The sequence below is a fragment of the Lates calcarifer genome, linkage group LG15 (genome assembly GCF_001640805.2).
Source record: "Lates calcarifer isolate ASB-BC8 linkage group LG15, TLL_Latcal_v3, whole genome shotgun sequence".
NCBI classification, from domain to species: Eukaryota; Metazoa; Chordata; class Actinopteri; family Centropomidae; genus Lates; species Lates calcarifer.
The window spans coordinates 23,749,771-23,772,558 of NC_066847.1; the positions used below are offsets into that span (position 1 = coordinate 23,749,771).

General features: G+C 41.7%; 4 protein-coding genes across 5 annotated transcripts; 2 read left to right on the forward strand and 2 right to left on the reverse strand.

Moving 5' to 3' along the window:
• Positions 1–115: 115 nt before the first annotated feature.
• Positions 116–4,203, reverse strand: ubxn11 (UBX domain protein 11). The gene is made up of 14 exons (XM_018686301.2): positions 3,912–4,203; positions 3,784–3,830; positions 2,965–3,087; positions 2,773–2,873; positions 2,619–2,670; positions 2,463–2,539; positions 2,277–2,382; positions 1,952–2,169; positions 1,781–1,858; positions 1,588–1,702; positions 1,392–1,495; positions 1,173–1,246; positions 385–534; positions 116–291 (listed from the first exon to the last, which is right to left on the reverse strand). The coding sequence occupies exons 1-14, from the start codon at positions 3,980–3,982 to the stop codon at positions 123–125; spliced, it is 1,485 nt and encodes a 494-aa protein (XP_018541817.1). The 5' UTR covers positions 3,983–4,203; the 3' UTR covers positions 116–122.
• Positions 4,204–4,546: 343 nt separating this feature from the next.
• Positions 4,547–11,894, forward strand: fez2a (fasciculation and elongation protein zeta 2a). 2 transcript variants are annotated; one of them, XM_018686279.2, is made up of 9 exons: positions 4,547–5,050; positions 6,367–6,475; positions 6,679–6,795; positions 6,976–7,108; positions 8,318–8,583; positions 8,790–8,870; positions 9,101–9,176; positions 9,269–9,334; positions 10,711–11,894. In XM_018686279.2, exons 1-9 carry the CDS (start codon positions 4,698–4,700, stop codon positions 10,725–10,727), a joined length of 1,218 nt encoding a protein of 405 aa, XP_018541795.1. In that variant the 5' UTR covers positions 4,547–4,697; the 3' UTR covers positions 10,728–11,894. The 2 variants fall into 2 exon arrangements, with proteins under 2 accessions (XP_018541795.1, XP_018541805.1); XM_018686289.2 differs by lacking the exon at positions 8,790–8,870.
• A 1,375-nt stretch (positions 11,895–13,269) lies between these two features.
• clec3ba (C-type lectin domain family 3, member Ba) lies at positions 13,270–14,703 on the forward strand. The gene is made up of 3 exons (XM_018680332.2): positions 13,270–13,512; positions 13,675–13,773; positions 13,899–14,703. Exons 1-3 carry the CDS (start codon positions 13,416–13,418, stop codon positions 14,297–14,299), a joined length of 597 nt encoding a protein of 198 aa, XP_018535848.1. The 5' UTR covers positions 13,270–13,415; the 3' UTR covers positions 14,300–14,703.
• A 779-nt stretch (positions 14,704–15,482) lies between these two features.
• cdcp1a (CUB domain containing protein 1a) lies at positions 15,483–22,441 on the reverse strand. The gene is made up of 9 exons (XM_018686263.2): positions 22,160–22,441; positions 21,198–21,407; positions 20,736–21,098; positions 20,266–20,634; positions 18,947–19,138; positions 18,267–18,638; positions 17,825–18,181; positions 17,627–17,714; positions 15,483–17,322 (listed from the first exon to the last, which is right to left on the reverse strand). The coding sequence occupies exons 1-9, from the start codon at positions 22,227–22,229 to the stop codon at positions 16,878–16,880; spliced, it is 2,466 nt and encodes an 821-aa protein (XP_018541779.1). The 5' UTR covers positions 22,230–22,441; the 3' UTR covers positions 15,483–16,877.
• Positions 22,442–22,788: the final 347 nt, after the last annotated feature.

Below are 22,788 nucleotides of genomic sequence, written 5' to 3' on the forward strand. Positions count from 1 at the left end.
TCACTGTCTAGGACTCCATCGTTAATGTTATTAGTAACATCCGTACCGTTCCTAATATGATTTCCTGTCTGTTGTGAAAAGGCTGATTTAAAAAAAAAAATGTACAAGTCATACATAACGTTTTATAGGTTTATTTTATTTACTCCCATCAATGAATGAGGGTTTTGTCTCTTTCGCAGCAGCAGAGTTGCGTTAGTCGTGAGTCCACACGATTGCAGCGTCCTGCAGTCATCATCGTAGCAGCACTGTGGGTACGCGCTGATGATGTCATAACCTGGGAGACCACTGCCTCTATAGTGTGAGAAACACAAGCAACGAGTGTCACATGATTATGAAGACAGAAGCTAACAGAAAGGTAACTTCCACAGGAGGACGTGGTCTCACCGGTGTTTGTCCAGATACTGTCTCAGGTGGGCGATTGTTTCTGAGAAACACATTCTCAAGACGTAAGTACAATTCCCATCCTCTGACTTGACCTTGAGTGTGATGACATCACGGGCGGACGAAGGCCGGTCAGAGCTGTGCGTCTGCAGCCTGAGAGAAAATATGTAAGAAAAGTCAGAGTAGTGAAAGCTGACACAGGCCTGCTAACACTGTCATCATTACATCAATCAAAACTTACATTACCAGCTGCAGCGTGAGGCATAAAAATCAAACACTTTATGTAACAATGTCTTCAGCTGGTCTCAGACTCCTTAAGGAGGTCACAGATCTGAATCCCAGACCCTATCACAAGCTAACGAGTGCTGGCTGTCCGTGGTGACCTGTTGTACACAATCTCGACTATCAGTCATCGTCGCCAAACAGGGATTTTAATCAGCCTTTACATCATGCAGTGTGTAGTTGTATTTAGCAGTTCCTGTTAACCCCTTAAACCCTGCTTTTCCCCCTAATTTCTACACAGTTGTAAAGTTAGAAAATGATTTGCATGCTGTTTTGGTCTTGTATCTGGATATGCTATATGATGTTCATACTGAGTTACATATTAAAGCCCAGATGCCATGTTTTTCCATGGCTGTACTTGTACATCAAGTGGAAATGTTACGCATGACTGCTCGTCTGTACAACATAGGTTTTAATGACTGATGCCCACTGGTAAGTCAGTTAAATGTCAGCATTAACACAAAACTGTGTTAAAAGTGCTTATGTTATGAATGATGAAATTTTAATACCTCTCTTTCATCGCCTGCAGTGCTGGTGTATTTATGAGGATCACTGAGTCGTTGCTCTGGGTGTCAGATGAACCCTAAAGAAAGTGCTTGTTAAATAATGAGCGTTATATTAAGTACAGCTACAGACAAACAAAATAGGTAAATTGATCATCTGCATAGATGAGCATTCAGTACATACACACACAGGGCCTGTGATGTGGATCTTTTCTGCCCTCTCACCTGCAGGGTTGCCCTCAGTGAGTCCCTGATATCAATCACTCGACCCGCTTTGACCACCACCTTGGGCAGCCTCCTCAGGAACTGATCTGTGGTCAGTTTCTTGCCTGTGAACCGGAAGAAGACAGGAAAGTGACGATGAAGATGATGGATTTCCACGGCAGGAAGTATCAGAGTGATGTTTGTGTGATGCACAGACCAGGTATTTGAGAGCTAGCAACATTCGATGATTCCCCACAAACAGCCTGTCCTTCACCAGGAAATTTATCCCACGGTAGCCTGAGGATAAATTCCTCATCTCGCCTGTCGTGAACCTACACAGTAAGTTTCTATTAAGTCACAAATTTGTGCACATTTGCTGATAGAAAGACAGAAAAGAAACAGAAACTCACTTCAAAAGGAACGCCATTTGGAAATCTCTCCTGAAGCTCAGATGGAAAATACCCATCCATCAGATCTTGCATGCAGTGCTGCAAAGACCAAACAAAAAGAAACAGAACCATCAAAAGATCCCACTTCAAAGTTCGGCCTCACTTTTTCCTGTACAGTTTTAGTTTGCCAACCTGGGTGCTGTGCTCCTGATACGAGCGGAAAGGGCCATCGAACATGACGATGCCGTTGCTGTAGAGCCTGAGCTGAATAGGATCCTTCTTGGCCAGCTGTGCCCCCCTGGCTGTAGACTGCACAAAAGACTCACCCTCCCCTGCCAGGACATTCAGCTCCTTGATCCTCTGCAGCACAAGGTCAAAGTTCATGTGGAAATCCCTGACCCCAGAGGTGCCTGCAGAGGAAAGATATACAATAATTTAGGAATCATTTTGGGTAGAAGAAGAAGACTTATATCCCTGCTCTTGCAGGAAAGCTTAGGGCCTGTGATGATGAAAATACCTGGCTGCCAGAGGCCTCTACCTGAGCTGTGTGTCTGCTCACACTCAGCTGAGTCACTGGTCTCCCCATCTCCCACCCAGATCAAACCATAGTCATCTAGAAAGTTCTGCAGGACAGGGACAAGCAGAATTCAGTATGGTGTAAAATATATTGACATGAATGAAATGCTCTATTAAATCTACTTACTTCCATTTCATGCACTTGATTCTGCAGTTGTTGGCACCTTCTTTCAAGATCATCTCTGCCACTCAGATCTCTAAACTCTGAATCCACACAAAATCATTTCATCTGTATCATCTGCTTATATCAAACTCTGGTCTGTTCATGTTGAGGGTAAATTACCTGATTCTCTCTGAACCCTTAGCTTCTCCTCCAAAGCAGAGATCTTTTTATTCTTTAGAAGGATGAAGAACATTTAAGGTGTAGTGGTGTGACATGTTTCACAGATGTATATTGCAGCCATATCACTATTGATCTGGAGGAGGTGTGTGTTCACCTTGCACTCGATCTCCTGCGCTTGGCTCTTCACTTTCTTCTCCAGCAGAGTCACCCGCTGCATCATGGCAGACATGAGCTCAAAGTCGCTCGGTGGAGCAGCTGATCATCAGAGCTGGGGTTAGATTTTCTTTGTTTTTTATGACAGTAAGCAAATGAAGACATACTCGGCTTTGGAATAAATAACATTTACCTTTCTTTAATGGGGCTTTTGACTTTGAAGAGGAGGGATCGCTTGCCAGAGTACGAGAGGTTTGAGGACGGTTTGGATCAGATGAATCGTCACCATTGCTGTCCACCAAAGCTGCCTGAAACTCTGAAAAAGGGCCAGGATTATTCTTACTCAGCTGTTACTTTACAAAGTAGAATTTTACATACCGAACATATGAAGACCTTACAACATATGTGGCTATCAGTTAATATAATTAGAGCTGAGACTATTTTCTTTATTAACTACTTTTTTCAATGCTAAAATGCCAAACTTTTCATGCTTCCAGCTGATCAAATGTGAGGTTTTGCTGTTTTTTCCATGTCATTATTTTGGTTATTCTATTTTATTTATTAAGTTGAATTTTATTTATAATTGGACAAATCCTTTCTCCCTCTCATGCCAAAGCAAGTTGAAGTTGGGCATTTCTCACAGTTTTCTAAAGTTTTACAAAACAAAAACTAATCTACTGATTTAACACATGATGAAAATATAATCATTGGATGCAATTTTATATAAAACAAGAGTAATAATAATGAAGTTTAATATAAACAAGAGTAGTAATAATTAAATGAAATGTTATAGTCTGAGACAGTTTTTTCTGCACTGACCTTTATATACTTTCAGTGCATTGTCCTGATTATACTTAAGCCTACATACTGTTAGTGTTTTTCTACTGTGGCATTAGTACTTCTAAAGGATCTAAATACTCACTCACACTCACCACTGTTGATAAATGTTGTTTAGTCACCTGTCAGGTCAGTGTCAGGTCATTGTGTGAAATATAACATTTGACCAGCCTACCTTTTAACAGATTCCTCCTGAAAGGCACTTTCTGTCTGTCCCTGTCCCTGCAGGTCAAACACAGTTACATGTATCTGCTCCCTGTTTGCATAGTGAAGTCAGAGATCTCTACTCAGTCAATAACCTACCAATGCTCATTCATAGGGCCCTGCAGCGGAGTGCGCCTTGTTTTCTTCAGCATCGATAAAGGTGAGCTCATTTTACCTGAGACTGCGAGTAAACTGCTAAACCTAAATATCCCGGTCCGCTATGAGCGCGGGTCTGTGTCTGTCCAGAGGAACTTCCCGTGGTTTCTTTCTGTTTGTTTGGAGTCTGTTGCTATTAGCAACGCAGGGAGCAGTTGATACTGTGGAATGAGGTGATGCCTTCACGGTCCCCATTTCCATCCACTAGAGGTCGCCCCCACACTCCACCCCCCCACCCTCTCTCTCTCTCTCTCTCTCTCTCTCTCTCTCTCTCTCTCTCTCTCTCTCTCTCTCTCTCACACACACACACACACACACAAACAAACAACTGGCATGTAAGATGCGCCTATTTTGCTACAGTTTTGAAACATTTTGTGTATATTACAAGTTTGCCTCAAAAAATAAAATAATAATAACAATGGCAACGAATGAAATGAATGAATGACTATGTTTTTTTTTTTTATTGCTCTACAAAAAAAAAAGTGTATCCAGTATTCAGACTGACCAACAGAATCTAAACCGCTGCCACTGCGCTTTCCTGACCTGCGGTGTTGGGTACTTTGTATCCTAAAATCCTGGAAAATGTCACCACTAGTCGGCCCGGTGCAGCCACACTGTCCGGAGGATCCTGTCTGTGGGAAGTGAGCGGGCAGACAGAGAGGATGCTGAGGCCTGCCAGTCCCACAACACACCCGTCATTTACCCGGAGCTTTTAGGCTGGTCCGGGCTATGGATGCACCCATCGCGCATTTCGACGACGACTGGCCGTGTCCGGGTGATTTGACCATGGTTTCAGAGCAGGAGCTGCTGCCGCTGAAAGGCCGTGCAGCAGCAGCTGCAGCCGCCGCCGCCACAGGGGAAGCCGTACCGCAGCTCCTCCTGGACCATGGTGATGATGATCTCCCCGAGCTGCATGACAACAGCTTCTCCCCGGGGGAAACCGGAGCTTTCAGGTCCATGGAGGACCTGGTGAACGATTTTGATGAGAAGCTATCAGCGTGCTTCCGAAATTTTAACGCGAAGACGGACAGCATCGCTCCCGTGAGTGTGATCTCGGAGGACACGCTGCTGCAAAAAGACGAGTGAGTTTTTGTTTGTGGCCTGTCCGCAGGATAGTTGTCTTTAAAGATGTGTGGATACGGAGCTTCCACTCAGCTACAGCTCGTATTCTGAAGAATATATAAAAGCATGGTGTTTAATTTCCCTATATCCTGAAGCCAACATGGGCTTAATGGTATGGGGCTACAGTGACAGCCATCTTTGGTCAACCCATTAATACTCTGCTTTAATCCTCTCTGATAACAGACTGGAAAGTGAGATACGTTTTTACACATTCATTCAACCAAACAGGCGCACTAACATCGGCATGATATCTGTATCTGCCCTTAGATGGCTTTAAAAACCCGATATTAGCAGATATGAGTGAACTGACAAGTAATATCCTTATTTATTTATTTATTTATTTTTACCGCTGATATTTGTGACACAGGGATCACTTCTATTGAATATTTCGGTTTTATAAGCCATTACATAGTTACTAATAGCCCATTTTTATTGCCAATATATACTTTAGTATTATATTATTTTGTGCTGAAATGACTAATCAGTTCAATAAATCAGTTCACTGACAATTATCTGAAACTATTTAATGATTTGAAACTATTTTGATCATTTATTAATAATTCAGACAGAAATAAATAAAAACGTTAGTTAGTAAGTTAAATATTTGGATTTCAGATTGTTTGGACTGAACTGGCACTTTGAAGATGCTGTTTAGAGATTCTGTAGACTAATGACTAAGCAACTACTCAAGACAATAACTGGCAGAGTAACTGATTATAAAATAATCATTAGCCACAGACCTAATATTGTTTTAATGCAATATCACCCAGCCCCACTTAATGCTTCTCTGTTAGTAGTAACACAGGGGGTCCACACGTTACCATACCAAAGACATATAAAGTGTTTTGACAAACTGTGGATTTATTAGTGGTAAAGTCAGTAAATCACCATGACGAACATATTAAACATTAGCACTGAACATTCATCCAGTGACAGCACCATCCTGCAGCTTTGAGCTTTTGTGACACAAAAATTTAATCATCAGTGGCATTTTCAACTTGATAGCGGTCCATGTTGGGGATTACAGGAGTGTGTCATATTTGCCCTCTACACCAAAACTGTTTAATCTGATTCTGATACATCTGTGGATGTGATTTCTAAAAATATTTGTGTGGCGTCCTCTCACATTTAGTTCCTGTAGTGCTTCAGCTACAAGAAAAGTACTGAGGCTCTGGAAAAGTTGTTATCAGGGTTTATAATTCTGATCATTATTTCAGTGTGGTTTGAGCATTTTTGAACTGAAAGGTTTGTTAAGACTTGTTTTGTCTCCTCACAGAATATGGAACGCTTTAACAAGTAACTACGGGCACGTGATGCCCGTGGACTGGAAACAGTCTCGAACGCGTTCCCTCCACGTCCCCACGTTCAACCTGGAAGAGAAAACTGTGAGTGATTCCACCCTTCCCATATCCCATCTCTGTCCCACTTTCCCGTTAACCCCCAGCTCCCCCCTCCCTTTCCTTTCTCCTTCCCACGCCAAATCTCTCCTCTGTTCATCTCACAAATCTCAAATATTCATTGTGCCAGGGTTTAGTGCTTTGATTAAATTCCCTGTTTCTCCCTCCCCCCTCGTCCTGTTCCTGGCTAGAGGAAGGCTGATGTCACGGCGGAGCTCTCGGACGACGAGGAGCTGAGGGAGCAGCTGGACATGCACTCCATCATTGTCTCCTGCCTCGCGGAGGAGCCCCTCTTCACAGCAGAGCAGGTAGGTTGCACATAAACACCAACCTCCAGCACAGTCTGGCCTGTTCGCAGCCATGATGCTTCAAGCCTGCAAATGCAGAGCAGCGGCTTAACATGACTGAAATCCCCACAGAGATTTAATAACTGATGTTCAAAGGGATATTTTAAGTGCTGCTTTCTCTGTCTCTTTACACTCTCTCAGGTTATTGAGGAGATAGAGGAGATGATGCAGGACTCACCTGACATGGAGGCAGCACACAATCCCTCACAGTCGGACCTCTCGATGCTCTCATTGGATGTCCAGCGGTCCACCAGCAGCTCCAGCTACGAGGAGAGTGAGTGTCCATCAATCAGGATAAATAATCAGTGTTATATGACATGCTCTGTTGTGATATGGATAACTATGAAGTTGCCAATATATCATGATATGTATTCTTGCAGCAGTGAATTAACAGTCATGATATGTTCTGTGATTTGGTATTAATACACTAGTACATAATCAATATCATGACACATTCTCTTACAGCATGTTCTTGTGTTCCTCTAACTCTGAGAGCACATATAAAGTGGTACAGACCAGTGAGCCTCGGCAAGTTCATCAAAATTAGACAGCTCTGCTAATATTCTGTATTTGTCTCATTGTCAACAAATCCCATGAAAAGACCAAAACCAACAATGAATTGTTGTGACATGTTCCTTCATTTCATTGAACATGGGCACTACAGTTTATTTGAGTCAATAACAAAATGTAGAGCATAGAGCACAAAATGTGTCTTAATAGCACAAAATGTCTTAAAGTATTGTTGTTTTGGTCATGGGATTTACTGACAATAAGAAAATATAAAATGAGGCCAGGTGTGTTCTTTAAGAGAGATATTTGTAAGTTTTGCTATCGCTACATAGCCAATGTTAGCATTAGCAGCTTTTTTATTTCTTGTAGAAATGTTGTGAGTTCAGCATCAAACTTCATTCCTTTACTCACCAAGAGCTGTCTCCAACAGTGGAAAACAACAGCAAAGTTTAACTTCTAGTTTTATCATTTCTTCTACTGAAATTAGCATGCTAAGCAGTTAGCCCCAGCCCTGCTAGCCTGTCTCATCATTTTCCGATAGCGACTCACTACAGCACCCAGACTGTCCTGAAGAAGTTGCTCAGAGGGCGCATTATAACCTCTTGTATTGTAAACACAATGATGGCTCTTGACAAGCGACCATCACCACCAGCGACTCCAGACCAGAAACCACTTTCGACGACAGAGAAAACTTACAAATAGCCCCTTTAATGTTATTAATGCTCTGGCACCAAGTTGATATTATTGTAGTAAATGTAATATAAAAGATCCACCATGTACTTCTGACCTGAATCTAGAAACGTACTTTTACATCCAAGTCATCCATAAAATCCTGTAAAACTGAAAGCACTTCTTAATATACTGAATAAATTGAGTATATAATTCATTTTTGCACTTTTAAATGGCCTGACCGCCTTCCTTCAGTATCAAATAACTTTGTGTTTTGTTTGTCTCTGTGTGTTTCCGGTGTCAGGGGTAAGGACCCTGACCGTTGCGGAGCTGAACGAACGCCTGGAGGAGACGGAGACGAACATCAGGAGGTTCTCGGAGGAGCTGGTGCAGCAGCTGGCTCTCAGGGATGAACTGGACTTTGAGAAAGAGGTGAAGAACAGTTTCATCTCAGCACTCATCGATGTGCAAAACCGGCAGAAGGAGCACCGCGAGCTGCTGAGGAAGAAGAAGAAGCTTAAAGGTGGAGCCGGGACGTCGCAGGGCCACGCGGAGAAAACACTTGGATCAGTTAGTACTTTAGGTTCAAAAGAAGCATTACCAGCCTGATGGATTTATTTATCTGCTTATTGATCTCTTGAAATGTATATTAATGTAATCATCTGATATCTTGAGATCTTTCTTTTGCACTCATGGCTGCATTTCCTGCTGCTTTTTCCATTCTTATGATTTTCTCTCTTCCTGTGTTTCTCTGCTTTGCTTCCTTCCTCCTCCAGCGCTTCAGCATGGAGGGACTCTCCTCCGTCATTCAAAACAGCTTCCGGCAAACTTTTGGGAGTGGGTGCAGTGAAAGACAGGTTACTTACTATTTCTCTCTCAGCTGCTGATCTTTACCTTTCTGCTCTCTGCACTGAAAATATACACTTTGACAGGATCTCAGCTAGCTACTTTTTCAAAATAGTTAGGTCTGGTTCTCAAGTAAAGAACAAGTCAAACTGTATGTGTTGTTCTTTCTCCAGGATTCATGCATTAGATGCTCTGCTTTATTGTTTCCTCTCTCCTTGTCCTTGTCTCTAATGGCTGACAGTATTTGACCACAGTCATCCCTTATGAGAAAAAGGGGCATCCTCCTTCGATCGAGGACCTCCAGATCCTGACCAAAAGTAAGTTCCTTTCATCTGCACCAATAATGGTTGAATTGTAGCGGCTGTGTCTGATCCGTTCACTTCTGCTCCTTCTATCTGCTGCCTCTCAGTTCTTCAAGCTATGAGAGATGACAGTGACAAGGTGCCCAGTCTCTTAACAGACTATATTCTCAAAGGTGAGTTTTTCACTTTTTGTCTGTTTTTTTTTTTTTTTATCACAGTAGATTATATTTCCTAAAATCAAAACGATCAATGACTGATCAGTTGTGACTGTGCTGATAAGGCAAAGTTAAAGGACCAAGTGAATTTGCATGTTTCAGCCCATTTACCACATACTTAACATTGCTCTTGACAATCTTCATCCCATTTAGTAACAGTTTAAATCTCTTTCCTCCCTCTCAAAATTACAAACTTGTACAAAAAAATCATCTTGCAGAGAACGTCCCTCCATCCAATCCATTATCCTGAACATGCTACTGCTTTTATTTTTTAGTCAAGCCTGCCAAGTTTGGTCAAGTTACATTGCTATTGCTTGGTTTTGCAGTTAAGAGCAGGTAACTGCTTTGAAAACAGTACATGTTGGTGCATTTAAAGACAAAACAAAATGTAAAGTTCAACAGCTGGCTGCCACAAAATATTGCTTTTTTATCTTATAGTGTTGAAAATTCATATGTGGATAGACAAGAACAATAGGCAAATATGGAGAATGTGAAAAACATAATATGAATCTTGTAGTTCGTATTGCATCACCATGTAGCAATAAGCAAACCTAGACAGAAACACTCAACATAAAAGGAAATACAGTATGCTTTAGAAAATGATTTCACATTAATGTCAGATACTATATAAATGTGAGGCACATTGAAGCACTGTTTCCTCAGTGTCTCTTACCAAAACACTTCTTCTATCTTTTGTGTGTCCTTTCTTTCAACACACGTTCTGTTTTCTTTTCTTTATGTTTTCTTTCTCTATCTCTTCTTTTATGTCCCACTCTGCCTAATTTAGCTCTGGTGTGAGCGATGGATGGAGAGGTTTGTGACATGTTCACATGTGATGTGCGCTGTTGTGGTGTTGTCACTCGCAATGGCAGAGTGCCCCCTCTCTACCACTGAAGTGTAGTGCAGTCTGACCCCGGATGTCCCCCCTTCTCACGTCTCCTCCCCCCTCCACCTCCCACTCCCCACATGGTGACACAGTGACTGGCTGCAGCATGGTTTATCCCTCATAGTGTCTAGACTCGCAGACAGTGACTCACTGATATGCACAGCCGAGCTCTGTTCACCGTGCAGTTAATATTGACGACACTGTTTTATGATGATCAGTTGCCTGCAAACATTTATCCTTCAACACCCAACCTAATGTGTGAGATAATGCTTCACTTTATTGATATTTAACAATCTATAACTGATATGGCGAAACTGTGAATGTTCACAGGTGTTTTTTTTTCCTTTTGTTTTTCCTCCTTTTTATCTCCTCTTGTGCATTTTACTGGCATCAGCTCGTCTCTAGTCCATCACAGCTCTACTAATATTCATCTCTGCTGTTATTGCAGTGCTTTGCCCGACGTAGACCAGAGGGATGGTGCCTAACACTCTGCCGAGGCTTCAGATAGTTTACAGTGGCAACGAGATGAAGAGGACCCATTGTATTTTACTTTTTTGCAAACATGAAGCTTAATTTATTCCAGCATGTTTTCACCTCAAGATGTGTCTTTTTTTTTTGAGTGACGTCCTTCATTCAGTTGTATTTATTTTATGTGGAGTGTTGTGATTCTGCAAACCTCGTGTGTTCCTTGTGAATTCTGACAAGTGTTTTTAAAATTTTCTGTTCACTGTGGAAAAAAAAAGACTTCTAAACATGATAAATTATATAAGATATACACCCAGACAGATATACCAGTAAAGGAGCTGCACTGTTTTGGAAAACACTGAGCTTTGCTTGTTGGTTAGAAGTAAGAGCAAAGCTGTGTCGCAAAGAGCTTCGCATTTATCTCAAGTGCTTCTTATTCCACGGAGCAATGAACAAATGCACAAGGCACATTGAAGTTGCAGTAATAGATAATTATATTTTAAAAAACAACTCGAAAGCATCAAGATTGTAAAATTGAAGAGTAAGAGAATATAACACTTTAATGATCCCCAGAGGGAAATTAAGTATTCCAGTGGCGTAAAGGAACTGCATTCAGACAAATAGAAAAATATAGGTTAATAATAAATAAATTAGTTACACAAGATGAGTGTGCATAAATATAATGTACTGTACGTGCACAGCCATCATGTGATTCAACACAGCCTTCCATGTCCCTGCAGATTTTGTGCTGTTTGTTCTCCTGTGTTGTCATCTCAGCACATTCATCATCATTACTCTGTGGAAGATGAAGAGCTGATGGCCAAAGTGATGTAGTCCGGATTGAAATGAACTAATTAACTAACTAACTATGCATTTGAGTGAATACTGAATTGTGACCCATGCACTGTCTGTACTCTGAATCAGAGACCCAAGCGTCAGCCTGTCTGCTGTGCTCAGGGCAGCAGCAAACACCGTGACCACTGGGCATTGTTTTTTCTGTATAGTATTTACAAGCCGCCTTTGCCTTTGCCTTTGCCTGAACTTTTGTACATTATAAATGACTTATTTTCAGTGAATGTCATATTACTGTTCTATACTTACTTATTAACAGCTTCATTGTTAATTTATTTTGTAAATAATTTATTTCAAATATATTGATAAAATCACTCCCTGTTTGTTTTTTTTTTTTTGATCTCATAACAGAAATAATGATGTTAAACATACAAGACAAAACAATAGTAATGGCAATAAGAGCCCAACTTCCCATCCCTATCAACATTGTACTGTATATATGTGCTATACAAGGGATGAATAAAGCAAGTTGCTTTAAAAAACAACAACAACCTTTCAACCATTTAATTGTAAAATGAAAATAGATGAAAATATCTATCACCTCTTTTACCTTCTTCCTGCATATAATAATGATTTCATACATGCAAATGAGAATTTGATTGAGTCATTCCCACGAGCGAGGTTATTTCTAGTCCCTTGCAGGGTGTGATTTATAAAAGAACTTCATAATTTGTCTTTCTTTCCCAGGACAGCAGACAACCTCTCTAAAAGAAGAATCATAAATATATAATTATATTACAGTAGGAGGCACTGACTCAACTCATTTCAGTAACATATATTTTGTTGCAAGCAACAAATCTTCCACAAAGATTTAAATCCAGATGTAAGTGTTAAGGAAAAAGGGAGGTATGAACATTGGAAAATGTACTCAAAAAATCTCAATGTACAGTAGATAGCAGACAGTGTGTATGTTGAAGACTGAAGGTGTAATATGGAGTCTACAAATACAATACACCCTCTTTGTGATCTAGCTGTTTTTTTTTTTGAATATGTGAGGGTGAAATGCATATTATAATCCAGTTTCTACATAAAAACTGTGAGTATGTTTGATCATGTTTAGAAGCGGAGCTATGCATTGCATCATTTTAATGTGTTATTTGGCTGAGTGATTTCAGAGAGAGTGGGATCACTGGACATTTTGACACTTGGACAAAGTCAGTTTTCTCACCATTGGTGGTGGTCAGTGAAAATGAAGACTATTGTCTTAAGGTTGAGAGATGAAACATAAACTAATATTAAATTCACAACAATATTTGTTCATTATATAAGCCTCTGCCACGTGTCATCGGCACCTCCTCCAGCTCGCTGAGGAGATCCAGATGTAGGCTCTGGGAGGGACCCCAGTACGGGAAAACAGAAGATTAAATACATAGTTCAATTATCAAACAACTATGAAAAATCACATGGAAAACTTAACAGTGACACAAACAGATGAAGATTTTTGATGAAAATTTAAATTATTCTGATTCTGTTTATCTAAGAAATGTGATGTAACAAACACACACAGACAGAAAAGGCCCTTCTGTGATTTATTGGTAACATACAGACATATGGAACCAGAGTCATGCCTGTCTGAATGCTGTTAAACGCTGCACGATCCCGCTCCCCATCCATCTCCCTCCAACTTTTCAAAAACAACACAAACGTCTGTTAAACATCTGTAAAACATTTGTCCTCTCTGAGATAAGATTTCCTCATTCAACCCTGTGCCGCCACTCTGGGCGTGTAAAACAACAGCCTGTCTGGCCAGGACTCAGAGCTGCGAGGAGCTTTTTTGTGGTGCTGTGCTGAACCCAGTTTCTCTACGAGTGGATTTTAAGTGTTTTTCCGAGCATTATGGATGTTAGAGGAGTTCGGTTGATGTTCTGCCTTCTGCTGCTGGCGCACTGCTCACTTCAGCAGACCACCTCAAAGAAAAGAAACGGCAAGAAAGGTAGGACCTTCGTATTAATTTGACATTCAAGAGATGAAAACAATATCCTCACTTGGTAGGTCTCTGAGCAACACTACTGAACTACTGTGTGAAGGTTCATCAGTAATGTTGGCTGAATGCTTTATGCTTCTGGATACATTTGGCATTTTTTTGCTTTTCCAGACTCTGCAAACAGTGCTGCTATCGAGGAGCTGAAGAAACAGATAAATGACATTGTTCAGGAGCTGAATTTGTTGAAAGAGCAGCAGGCATTACAAACAGGTATTACAACTTAACTGCTCAGTATATCATATTTTAAACCCTGATGTAACATCTTACTAGTGATGGAGAAACACATGACACCTGAACCTCACTGACTTTCTCAAAACAAAATCCCCCCAATCCAGTTTGTCTGAGAGGTACAAAGGTCATCGGCAAGTGTTTCCTGGCCGATCCGGTGAAGAAGACTTTCCACGCGGCCAGCGACGACTGCATCGCCAAAGGGGGCAGCTTGGCCACCCCTGTGACAGGAGACCAGAATGACCAGCTCTACAGCTACGTCCGCCAGAGCATCGGCCCCGAGGAGCAAATCTGGCTGGGCGTCAACGACATTGTGACCGACGGCCAGTGGGTGGACCAGTCGGGGTCCAACGTGCGCTTCAAAAACTGGGAGACGGAGATCACCCTGCAGCCGGACGGAGGGCGCAGCCAGAACTGCGCCATCCTCTCCACCACGGCCAACGGGAAGTGGTTCGACGAGAACTGCAGGGCCGAGAAAGCCTCGGTGTGCGAGTTCAACATCGTCTGACAGGCGGCTCTCTGGCGTTAACGTGACTCTCTGCAGATAAACACTCACTGCTTGCAGAAAAAGAACAAAACATGTAGAGCATTTGAATATCAGGTACAAATATGCAATGCATTGAAAAATAATGTGCTGCATCTTTCTTACGCTCACATTTTCTTCGCCAAGCCATTCAGACGTTAGTTGACTTCGCACGGTGGGCTGGGATACACTATGTCATTGTATAAGCTAAACTTAGTGGCACATGATATTTTACATGCATTCAATAAACTTAGATAGATTACAACATATAAGATATTCATAAGGTAAACACCACTGGATGGCTACTCTTTCTTTTATATTTCATTTGTGGATGTCAAATTATGCTGTTCATGTTACATTATATGCTGTTAATAAACACTGTCTCCTCAGTTCTCTCATTCTTTCTGCTCAAGTCAAAGATTCAGCTGAATTTTTTGCTCATCGGGAAAAAATGCTTGCTTAAAAAAGTCTTACGTAACTAGTCGTTTAAAAAAGAACATAGATGTTGCAACTAACGTTAATAACTAAACTATTTTTTGGGGTTTAGGCTGCTCTTTTTTTCCAAATTATTTTGCAAGGCCACTGTGTTTAGAAGGTGGAGACCAGCCAAAGGTTTCCTTTCAAAATAAGACTGAAGAAAGAGAAAAGGGTAGTGGTTATTTTAAGAATATTTATGTGAATGAGGTGTTTTTAGAACTCTCTAGAAGCAAAGAAATGGCCATCTTCAAGGCCAGGGATGATTGTAAGAGAATGAGGATGATGTTTTTTTTAATATATATTTGACAGTGGTAGGGGATGTGGGTAAACTGACAGTTGAAGGAGGAGGATGTGCAACAGGAACAAGGCGAGGAATGAGTAAATCCTACAGGATTCCCTCCCATGAAAACACAGAGGTTTCCCACTTGATGAACACAATGTCATTTTGTCTCTGCACCCACACACACACTTTTCATGAAAACCCAGTTTCTGTTTAAGCACTCAAAGTAGTTTAGTCACTCAAATGACAGTTACAACAGATCAACCCACACATGCACTGACATGAGGAGCAGTGTGTTTATGGGGACCACGTCCTCATCTCAGTCCCCTCAGCAGTGTCAGTCAGACTGTAAAATATTTTTGGTTATACTTTACATGGCTCTTAAACAAAATCAGTTTGCACTGACAAGAGTTCTTTTAAAACCAGTGAGCAAAAGACACTTTATTTCCAACTTCGAATTTTGTCCCCCTCTGCTGTTCATTTTCTGAACTGCAGGAGGTGACTTTACAACCACATTATTCCTCAAATGAGGCCTATTCAATTTCTGGCATCGTCTGGGTCAGCTTCATGTCAAAATGAATACAAATTTATACATAAATATTTTTAAAATGTTGCATGCTTTTTTTCCCATTTCATCAAGATAACAATCCCAGAAAATGTGTAAACTGTAAAAAGTTAATGAAAAACAAACCAAAATCTTGGTTGAATGTAACTTAGTTGGTTCTTGGTTTGTTCCGTGACCTCCTGCATCAGTTTGTAGATTCTCACACAACGAGTGACTCAGACACATGAAAAGGTCCTGGGCACTCACCACACTTATGTTAAATTATAGCTCTGGTACAGCCTCTCTTTTAGAAGTTACCTGTAATTAATAACAAAGTTCAGTCAGCTAACAAACATGATGACGTTTCTTTGTGAGATAACTGCCCTTCAGTGTGTGCAAGACCTTTTATTATATGTAACTGGAGTCCAGCAGAAGAGGTCTGTGGTCCTTGAAACAAATAGTAAAGTAAAATTTGCTAGCTAGTGATTCTAATCCATCGTGATACGCAAGAAGAAAAAAAAAAAAGAGTTTTGGTAGGACCTGAGAAGAAGATGGCTTGGTTAGCAGCAGAACAAAAACACTTTTTATTCATCCCTGGCTGAAAACAACTCTAAAATCCTAAACTATATTAGCAGGAGTGTACTGCCCTCTCTGTAAGGCACATTTATGGTCTAATGATATTTAGAAGTCTCTATAGCAGGTGAAAAAGCAGTGATATAAAATACACAGAGAGGACTCCATGCACATACACTGCTGTTGCAATCTCCTGCAATACAGGCCATTATCAGGCCATCATGTGCTGATGATGCTATCAAGTGCAATGTATTGCAACAGCAGTGGAGTCCTCTCTGTTCAGTGGTTTAATGATAAAAATAAAAAAACAGCATGTAAACAGCACACAGGTTTGCTCCTGTACAAACATCCACAATAAGTACAAAAGTACACATATAAAATATCTCAAAATGAAAAACAGTCATCGCCTAAAAGCGGAAAATTGCTTTATAGTGGCAAAAACTGGTATAAAGGGAATGATTAAGGACTGCTTTCAAAACAAATGCGTCTTCATCTAAGAACAAGGTAACAGCAGCAGGCAAGTTTGAACAGGGTTATTTTGTGTGCCTGGCTTTGGTGCAAAACTACGCTCAAGAGAAGAAGGAAAAAAAAGAGGCTTCTTTCAAGGCTGAACAGCAGGTAATCACACAGACGCCAGGGAATGAATATCTCAAAGTTCAAGTGGGTCAAAGCTGAATCCAATCTTCTCCTCAGTTCCCTCCCTCTGGCTCCTGCCTCTCCCCCAGATTCAGAGACCGCTCCTCCTCCCTTTGGTCCTCACTCTGGTAAATATCATTGTCCACCAGTGGTAGGCTTGCAGGCCTGTTGGGAAGCGGAGGCGCCTGCTGAGATGAGTACTGAAACGAGCGATAAGTATCGACCTCCATGCCGTCTCCATCAGAGTATTTGGAGACCAGCGGCTTTTGTGAGTCTGTGTGTCCCGTGAAGGGCCGGTGCGTGTCAGATTCTCCATAGACGCCAATCTCCATACCCTTCCTCAGCAAGTGCGTGTAGACCAGCGTGTCCTCGATGGAGGCGTACACATGGGACTCGTTGTCTTCCCGCGTTTTAGGGAACCTGTTTTGTCCAGGCAGGAAGCTGGTGCCGTTTGGATTGTAGATGGACACCTGATGATTCAGCTGCTTCTTCTTCTTCCTGTTTGGCAGAAAATGAGAGAGAAACTTTAAAATGAAGGGGGAAAATTTCTGTGATTTGTTATGGAAGCCCATTCACACCAACGTGATGAAAAAAAAGTCCTGTAAGCCATTATAATGAATAACCTTCTTGAAATAATGAGAAACTTCCTCAAAATAATGACTTGGTTTTTCAAAAATAATGAGAAACTTTGTCGAAATAATGACTTTGCATCTCAACGTAAAGTAATTATTTCAAGAGCGTTTCTCATCATAATGACTTAAAGGATCTTAAAAAATAAAATAAAATAAAAAAACATACTCACCTAACCACTACACAGACCACTACCAGCACAATGACAAAAATGGCCAACAGAGCAGCCACCACACTCAGGATGATCGTCAGCAGAAGGTCTAAATATGAGCAAACAACAACACATATAACCTTTCATCAACACTAATGTACAATCCTTGGAATAAAAACACAATGTACAAGGAGCAACCCTGCAAAATCCTCCTCTTACTCTTGCTCTCCTGCAGGGTGATCTTGGTGATGACGCTGAAGTGTCCTCTCTCGGGCATACAGTTGGACATGTTGAGGTAGAAACTGTCAGAGACGACGAGCTCCCTGCCGGCGTCCTCGTCCTCCCTACGGCTGTATTCCTCCTCCAGGCTGCCGACCCTCTGCACCCTGATGTTGGTGTGGCGGTTGCTGCACTTGGGCTGGCTGATGTTGGTGAACATCAGGTGCGCCTCCATCTTCGGGGGGACGGAGACAATCCAGGAGACGGTGGAGTAAGACTGCATTCCCACTGGCCAACCGGGAGTAGCCAGAAGGACGGGGGTGTCTTTCTTTGAAGACACAGTGAATATGTATCTTTCTGTATATGAGTTAGAAAAGAAAGTAATATTAAATATCACTTAAAAAACATTCATATATTTAATCAAACTGAAGTTGCTTGTTACCTGATATCTCCTCTTTAAAACAGGCGTCCAGCACGTTCTTGTAACACGTCTTCAGCGCTCTACCCCCCATGCTGGACACAGTGACAGACATGTTGGTGTGGATTTGGATCTTCTGTATGGCTCCCTGGGGGCAGAAGTGTCCGATAGCAGTGCCGTCATCCTCGGCCACATTGATCAAGATGCTGTCGTTGCACGGCTGTCCGGGCAGGGACTGCTTGAGTGGCCCAGAGGGAGAAGTCAGCTCCACGGTGCCCTGCACGGGAGGATGGAGGATCCAGGTCGCACTCCTCAGAGGGGCGGGGAGGCAGCTCGGCAGCGCAGGCAGTGAGAGGCGGACTGGTGTCTTTGGGCAGTCTTGGAGTTGACTACACCCTGACATAAAAGTAGAGGTCATTTAAATGAAGAGGGGTTCAGAAATGAGAGAATTTCTGCCTTAAAAAAAAAAAAAAACATTTTCTCACTTCTAGTAATAAGTAAATAAGATCTGTTAGTCGCTAAATAAAGCCTGACACAAGGCTGTGGGGGTTAAAGTAATGACTAAAAATACACCATTTTTGTAGGAGTAACAGCATTGAGAATAAAAATGTGATATTGAGAGGTCATGTCAGATGCTAAAAACTACTCAAGGCTTATTTTCCAGGCTCTGGGAGTCACCATTAAACACTCAAATCTGGATTTACCTATGACTTTCATGGCAGTGACTTGTAAGTCTTCAGGAAGACAGTCCTGGAAAGACAGGTCACTGTTTGCCGTGACTGTGATCTTCTCCATCGTCACAGAGTTTATTTTCATCTCGCAGTCAGAGTCCGGTCTCAACTTCTCGATGTACAAAGAGAGGCCATCCACTTCGCGCAGGTCCACTTTACACAACACTAGAGAAAACAAAACAGCAAGGCACAAGCATTTAGTTGGTTTCTCTCTCTGTCTCACACACAAGCAAATCACTATTCATCACGACCATGCAGAACAGAAATTTGAATTTCAATTTGACTGATAAAGTGTGGAACGTGATTCCTCCTCTGATCACTGATGTTGCCTGGAAATGTGTCACTGCTGTCAGTCATGACTCAGCAGTGAGGCAATCTCAGAGCTCCCCCAACACAGAGGCTCACTCTCCACGTCACGGCTTCGTTATTCATCATGTCTCAAAAAACGGGGAATATTCTGTCACGCCCCTGACTAATAGAACAGCAGCCTTGTTACAACAGGATAAGAAAAGAGGGGGAAAAAAGAATACTTATACACATGCCTGCTTCAACATGCAGAGGAGACATCCTTCAGCTTCTGCACTAGTTTCTTAACAGCAAAACCTCCACCTACACTCAACAACTCTCCAAGTTGCTCGAGGACAACACTGCTTTCATTACATACATCACATTTAACATTTTCTTTCTTTTATTTCATATCTTTAGGAAATAAATAATTTGGCACTGATCAGACAACACCTCTAAATGAACTCTAAACAGTTTTGAAGATTGGATTGTAGTTAATAACTAATTTACTTTAAAGGTGCTGTGAAGAATTAAAATGTTGAGTGAAGAGTAAAGAAACACATTGAAGCTGCGGGCCAGAAAAACAAAACACTACGCTAAAAGGCACCAAAATACCAACTACAGTTGAGGAATCAAGTGATAATTATCTGTGGGTTTGTCACTAAAGGCAACATCTTTGAGATCACACATAGTCATTTGGTCCATTATTAATATAAAAATATTGATTATAGCAGCTTTAATTTTCAGTTGAATGAGTGTTTAAGCCTTTAAATTGGCCTTAGAGATTTAAAGGATTTCAGTTTCTTAGTTACAGTGTAAACACCATTTCTTAACATCTATATTGATCTAAAATCGAAACATTTCTCAAGATTTATCTGACCACTTTATCTCATAAATATCTGAGATACTTTAAACTGAGCCATTTCAAAGAGTCAAATGCACAACCCACAAAAGCTGCAATGATACCAAAGCTAAACAACACGATAAACGGCAGATGAGGTACAAACCTGGTGAACTTGTACTTGAAGTGGACACCCGGACATTTAGTGAGAGTCCAGGAGATCCAGCTTGTCTTCTGTCCATCTCACAATTCCTCAGCGTCAGGGAGAAGTTCCCCTGAAACCGGTCCGGCTGGGGCTCTGTCAGACTCAGCACCAACGCCTGTCTCCCTTTGGTGTGGTACTCCGCCGCAGTCTCCTTCTTCAGACAACTCGGCTGCGTGAGGTTTAGGAACTGAATGCCGGTCTTGTGTTTGTTCGGGACCTGAAAGTACCACTCCATCACGTCGTCGTCGGGAAAACTGTCCGGGTAGTTTGGAGACAGCAGCTCTGTGGACGAGGCCCCTTTTGGTAATGTCAGTGTAATTCTGGCAAGGGCTAGGGAGAGAAGCGAGTTAAATGAAACTAGTCAAATAAAGCCACTTTGAAAGACACACAAGAGAGAAGTTGTTCAGACGTGAACATTTAAACCAACTCACACTTGATTTCCTCCCCGACAGACACATCAAACTGGCCATTTTGCAGCCTCTGCCCTGCTGGGACCTCCAGAGAAAAGCTGCCCAGATTCAGTATCTGAGCGCTACTGATTGGGCCCGTCCCGCAGTATTTCCCTACGGCAGCGTTCCCTGTAGTCTGGAGAGCATGGAGGGTGTAGCTGTGTCTGTCTGGACATCTCTCAGACGGACTAATTTGTCTCAGACCAGCCTTAGTAAAGTCTATTTTGAACGCTTTTGGTGCTGATGCCTTCAGGTTCCAGGTGAACTTGCGGTTAAAATCCAGCAAGGGAAGCGAGCCGTAGTCAGCCTGGATGACGTGCCCATTGCACGACTTTGTGGTACATTCTGAAGAAAGAAATTCATGTGAACCTTACAACAAATAACTCCATCCATACTGTATCGGTTCAGCAAGACAGCCTTTCCAACAATACTTAGCACTCTTACCTATTTTGCGGCTAATTTCCACCCTGAATACATCTTGAGGTCTGGAGCAATCAAACTCCACTGAGACAGGAGTGCTGTCTTTTAACAGCAGAGAGGTACTACATCGCCGTGAACGCCCTGACCCTGTACACACCTGACAACCTTTGACCTGAGTACTGCTGATGTTGAAGGTGGTCCCTCTGTCAGGGGTGATGTTTAGCTTCTGGACCCCTGGATATAAAAAGACAAAGCATGTGAAAATTTGATAAAAACACCAGATGTCCAATCCTGAAAAATACTTAGATATTTCACAATAAAATCACCACTTGGGTGTAACTGAAATTCAAAATATAAGAAGTGTTACAAAGTGTTAAGATATGCGATTTTATTCACTGTTAACAAAGTCAATATGACTAACAGTGCTGAGACATGGGGCCCGACAGCTTGGCTTCACTCCTTCTATGACTAACCAGGCCTGCGCTGAGCAAACAGGGCCCATGTTCACACACCACAGCTCTAACTCTCTGGTGTCTCACAGAGCCTGTTTTACTGTACTCTTTCTCTTTCTATATTTATCTGAATTATATTCTCCTCCAGCGGACAAAACAGACACAACCTATCATCTGACACATGACACATCAGATTAGCTCTGGAAGGCTTTTGGATGGTGAGCAAACAACAGAAAACCGCTCAGTCCAGTTATGTTCAACAACAAAAACTCCACACTGGGACTACAGGGCAATGCTTTCATTTCCCTCATCCTGTTTTATTCATACTCATTTAAGTCATCCAGGTCCCAGCTATTCCCCAACAGTCACATCAGCGGTAAACAGCTCAATAACAACAGCTTAGAAATTAATAAACCACATAATAACTTGAGGAATAATCAATATTTGAACAACACAGTATTAAACAACAATTTTTAAACAGCAGATCCAACACCTTTCAAGTAAATCTCTCCTTCTGGTTAATGATTAACTCACCTGATACAGCGGAGACGATGCATGACAGAAGTAAAAGCTGTAGACAGACTCTGACCGTTGTCGAGGACATGCTGAAGTTGTAGCTTTATAACTTTGATCCTTAGGGAAATCAGCGCACATGTCATTGCGCCCTCGTGTCCAGAGCTGCGACCTTCACGCGCAGCATTTTCCTCTCGATTACGTGAAGTCCAGCTCGTGAAAACGTCGAGACTCAACTCCTCCACTTCCTAATAAGCGAGTGTATCAGCAGGAAGCGAGTGTTGAAATAGCAGGTAAAGTAAAGGCGTGGTTAGGTCGGCCATTTTGGCAGGTACAGAGGTCGATAATGCCTCATAACTTCCGTGATTTAAAAAAAAATAAATGAAAAAAAAAAAAAAACAGCCATTATAAGACAGTATAAGAGTGTAATTATTTCTGCAAATATTTTTCTTCAAAATATAATCATTTTAGTTCAGTGGTAAAGGTCAAACTCTACACACACAGACACACACACACACACACACACACACACACACATACATACACTGTGATCCTGTATAGAAATAATACTCTTTGTGAGATTTAAAATATTTTGTTCACACCTGTTTTTTTTTTCCTTTACAGATGAACATCTTCTCTGATTTTTTTCC

Excerpts from the sequence above, each read along its gene's own strand:
- ubxn11 (XM_018686301.2), bottom strand. The coding sequence starts at position 3,982 with ATGAGCTCACCTTTATCGATGCTGAAGAAAACAAGGCGCACTCCGCTG. Across the intron at positions 2,383-2,462 it reads ATCAAGTGCATGAAATGGAA|AACTTTCTAGATGACTATGG; the intron begins GTAAGTAGATTT and ends CCTGTCCTGCAG. Across the intron at positions 1,496-1,587 it reads TGCTAGCTCTCAAATACCTG|GCAAGAAACTGACCACAGAT; the intron begins GTCTGTGCATCA and ends TCCGGTTCACAG.
- fez2a (XM_018686279.2), top strand. The coding sequence starts at position 4,698 with ATGGATGCACCCATCGCGCATTTCGACGACGACTGGCCGTGTCCGGGT. Across the intron at positions 6,476-6,678 it reads TCAACCTGGAAGAGAAAACT|AGGAAGGCTGATGTCACGGC; the intron begins GTGAGTGATTCC and ends GTTCCTGGCTAG. Across the intron at positions 8,584-8,789 it reads CGGAGAAAACACTTGGATCA|CGCTTCAGCATGGAGGGACT; the intron begins GTTAGTACTTTA and ends TTCCTCCTCCAG.
- clec3ba (XM_018680332.2), top strand. The coding sequence starts at position 13,416 with ATGGATGTTAGAGGAGTTCGGTTGATGTTCTGCCTTCTGCTGCTGGCG. Across the intron at positions 13,513-13,674 it reads GAAAAGAAACGGCAAGAAAG|ACTCTGCAAACAGTGCTGCT; the intron begins GTAGGACCTTCG and ends TTGCTTTTCCAG. Across the intron at positions 13,774-13,898 it reads GCAGCAGGCATTACAAACAG|TTTGTCTGAGAGGTACAAAG; the intron begins GTATTACAACTT and ends CCCCCAATCCAG.
- cdcp1a (XM_018686263.2), bottom strand. The coding sequence starts at position 22,229 with ATGTCCTCGACAACGGTCAGAGTCTGTCTACAGCTTTTACTTCTGTCA. Across the intron at positions 18,182-18,266 it reads TTTTAAAGAGGAGATATCAG|AAAGATACATATTCACTGTG; the intron begins GTAACAAGCAAC and ends ACTCATATACAG. Across the intron at positions 17,323-17,626 it reads GTGGTCTGTGTAGTGGTTAG|GAAGAAGAAGAAGCAGCTGA; the intron begins GTGAGTATGTTT and ends TCTGCCAAACAG.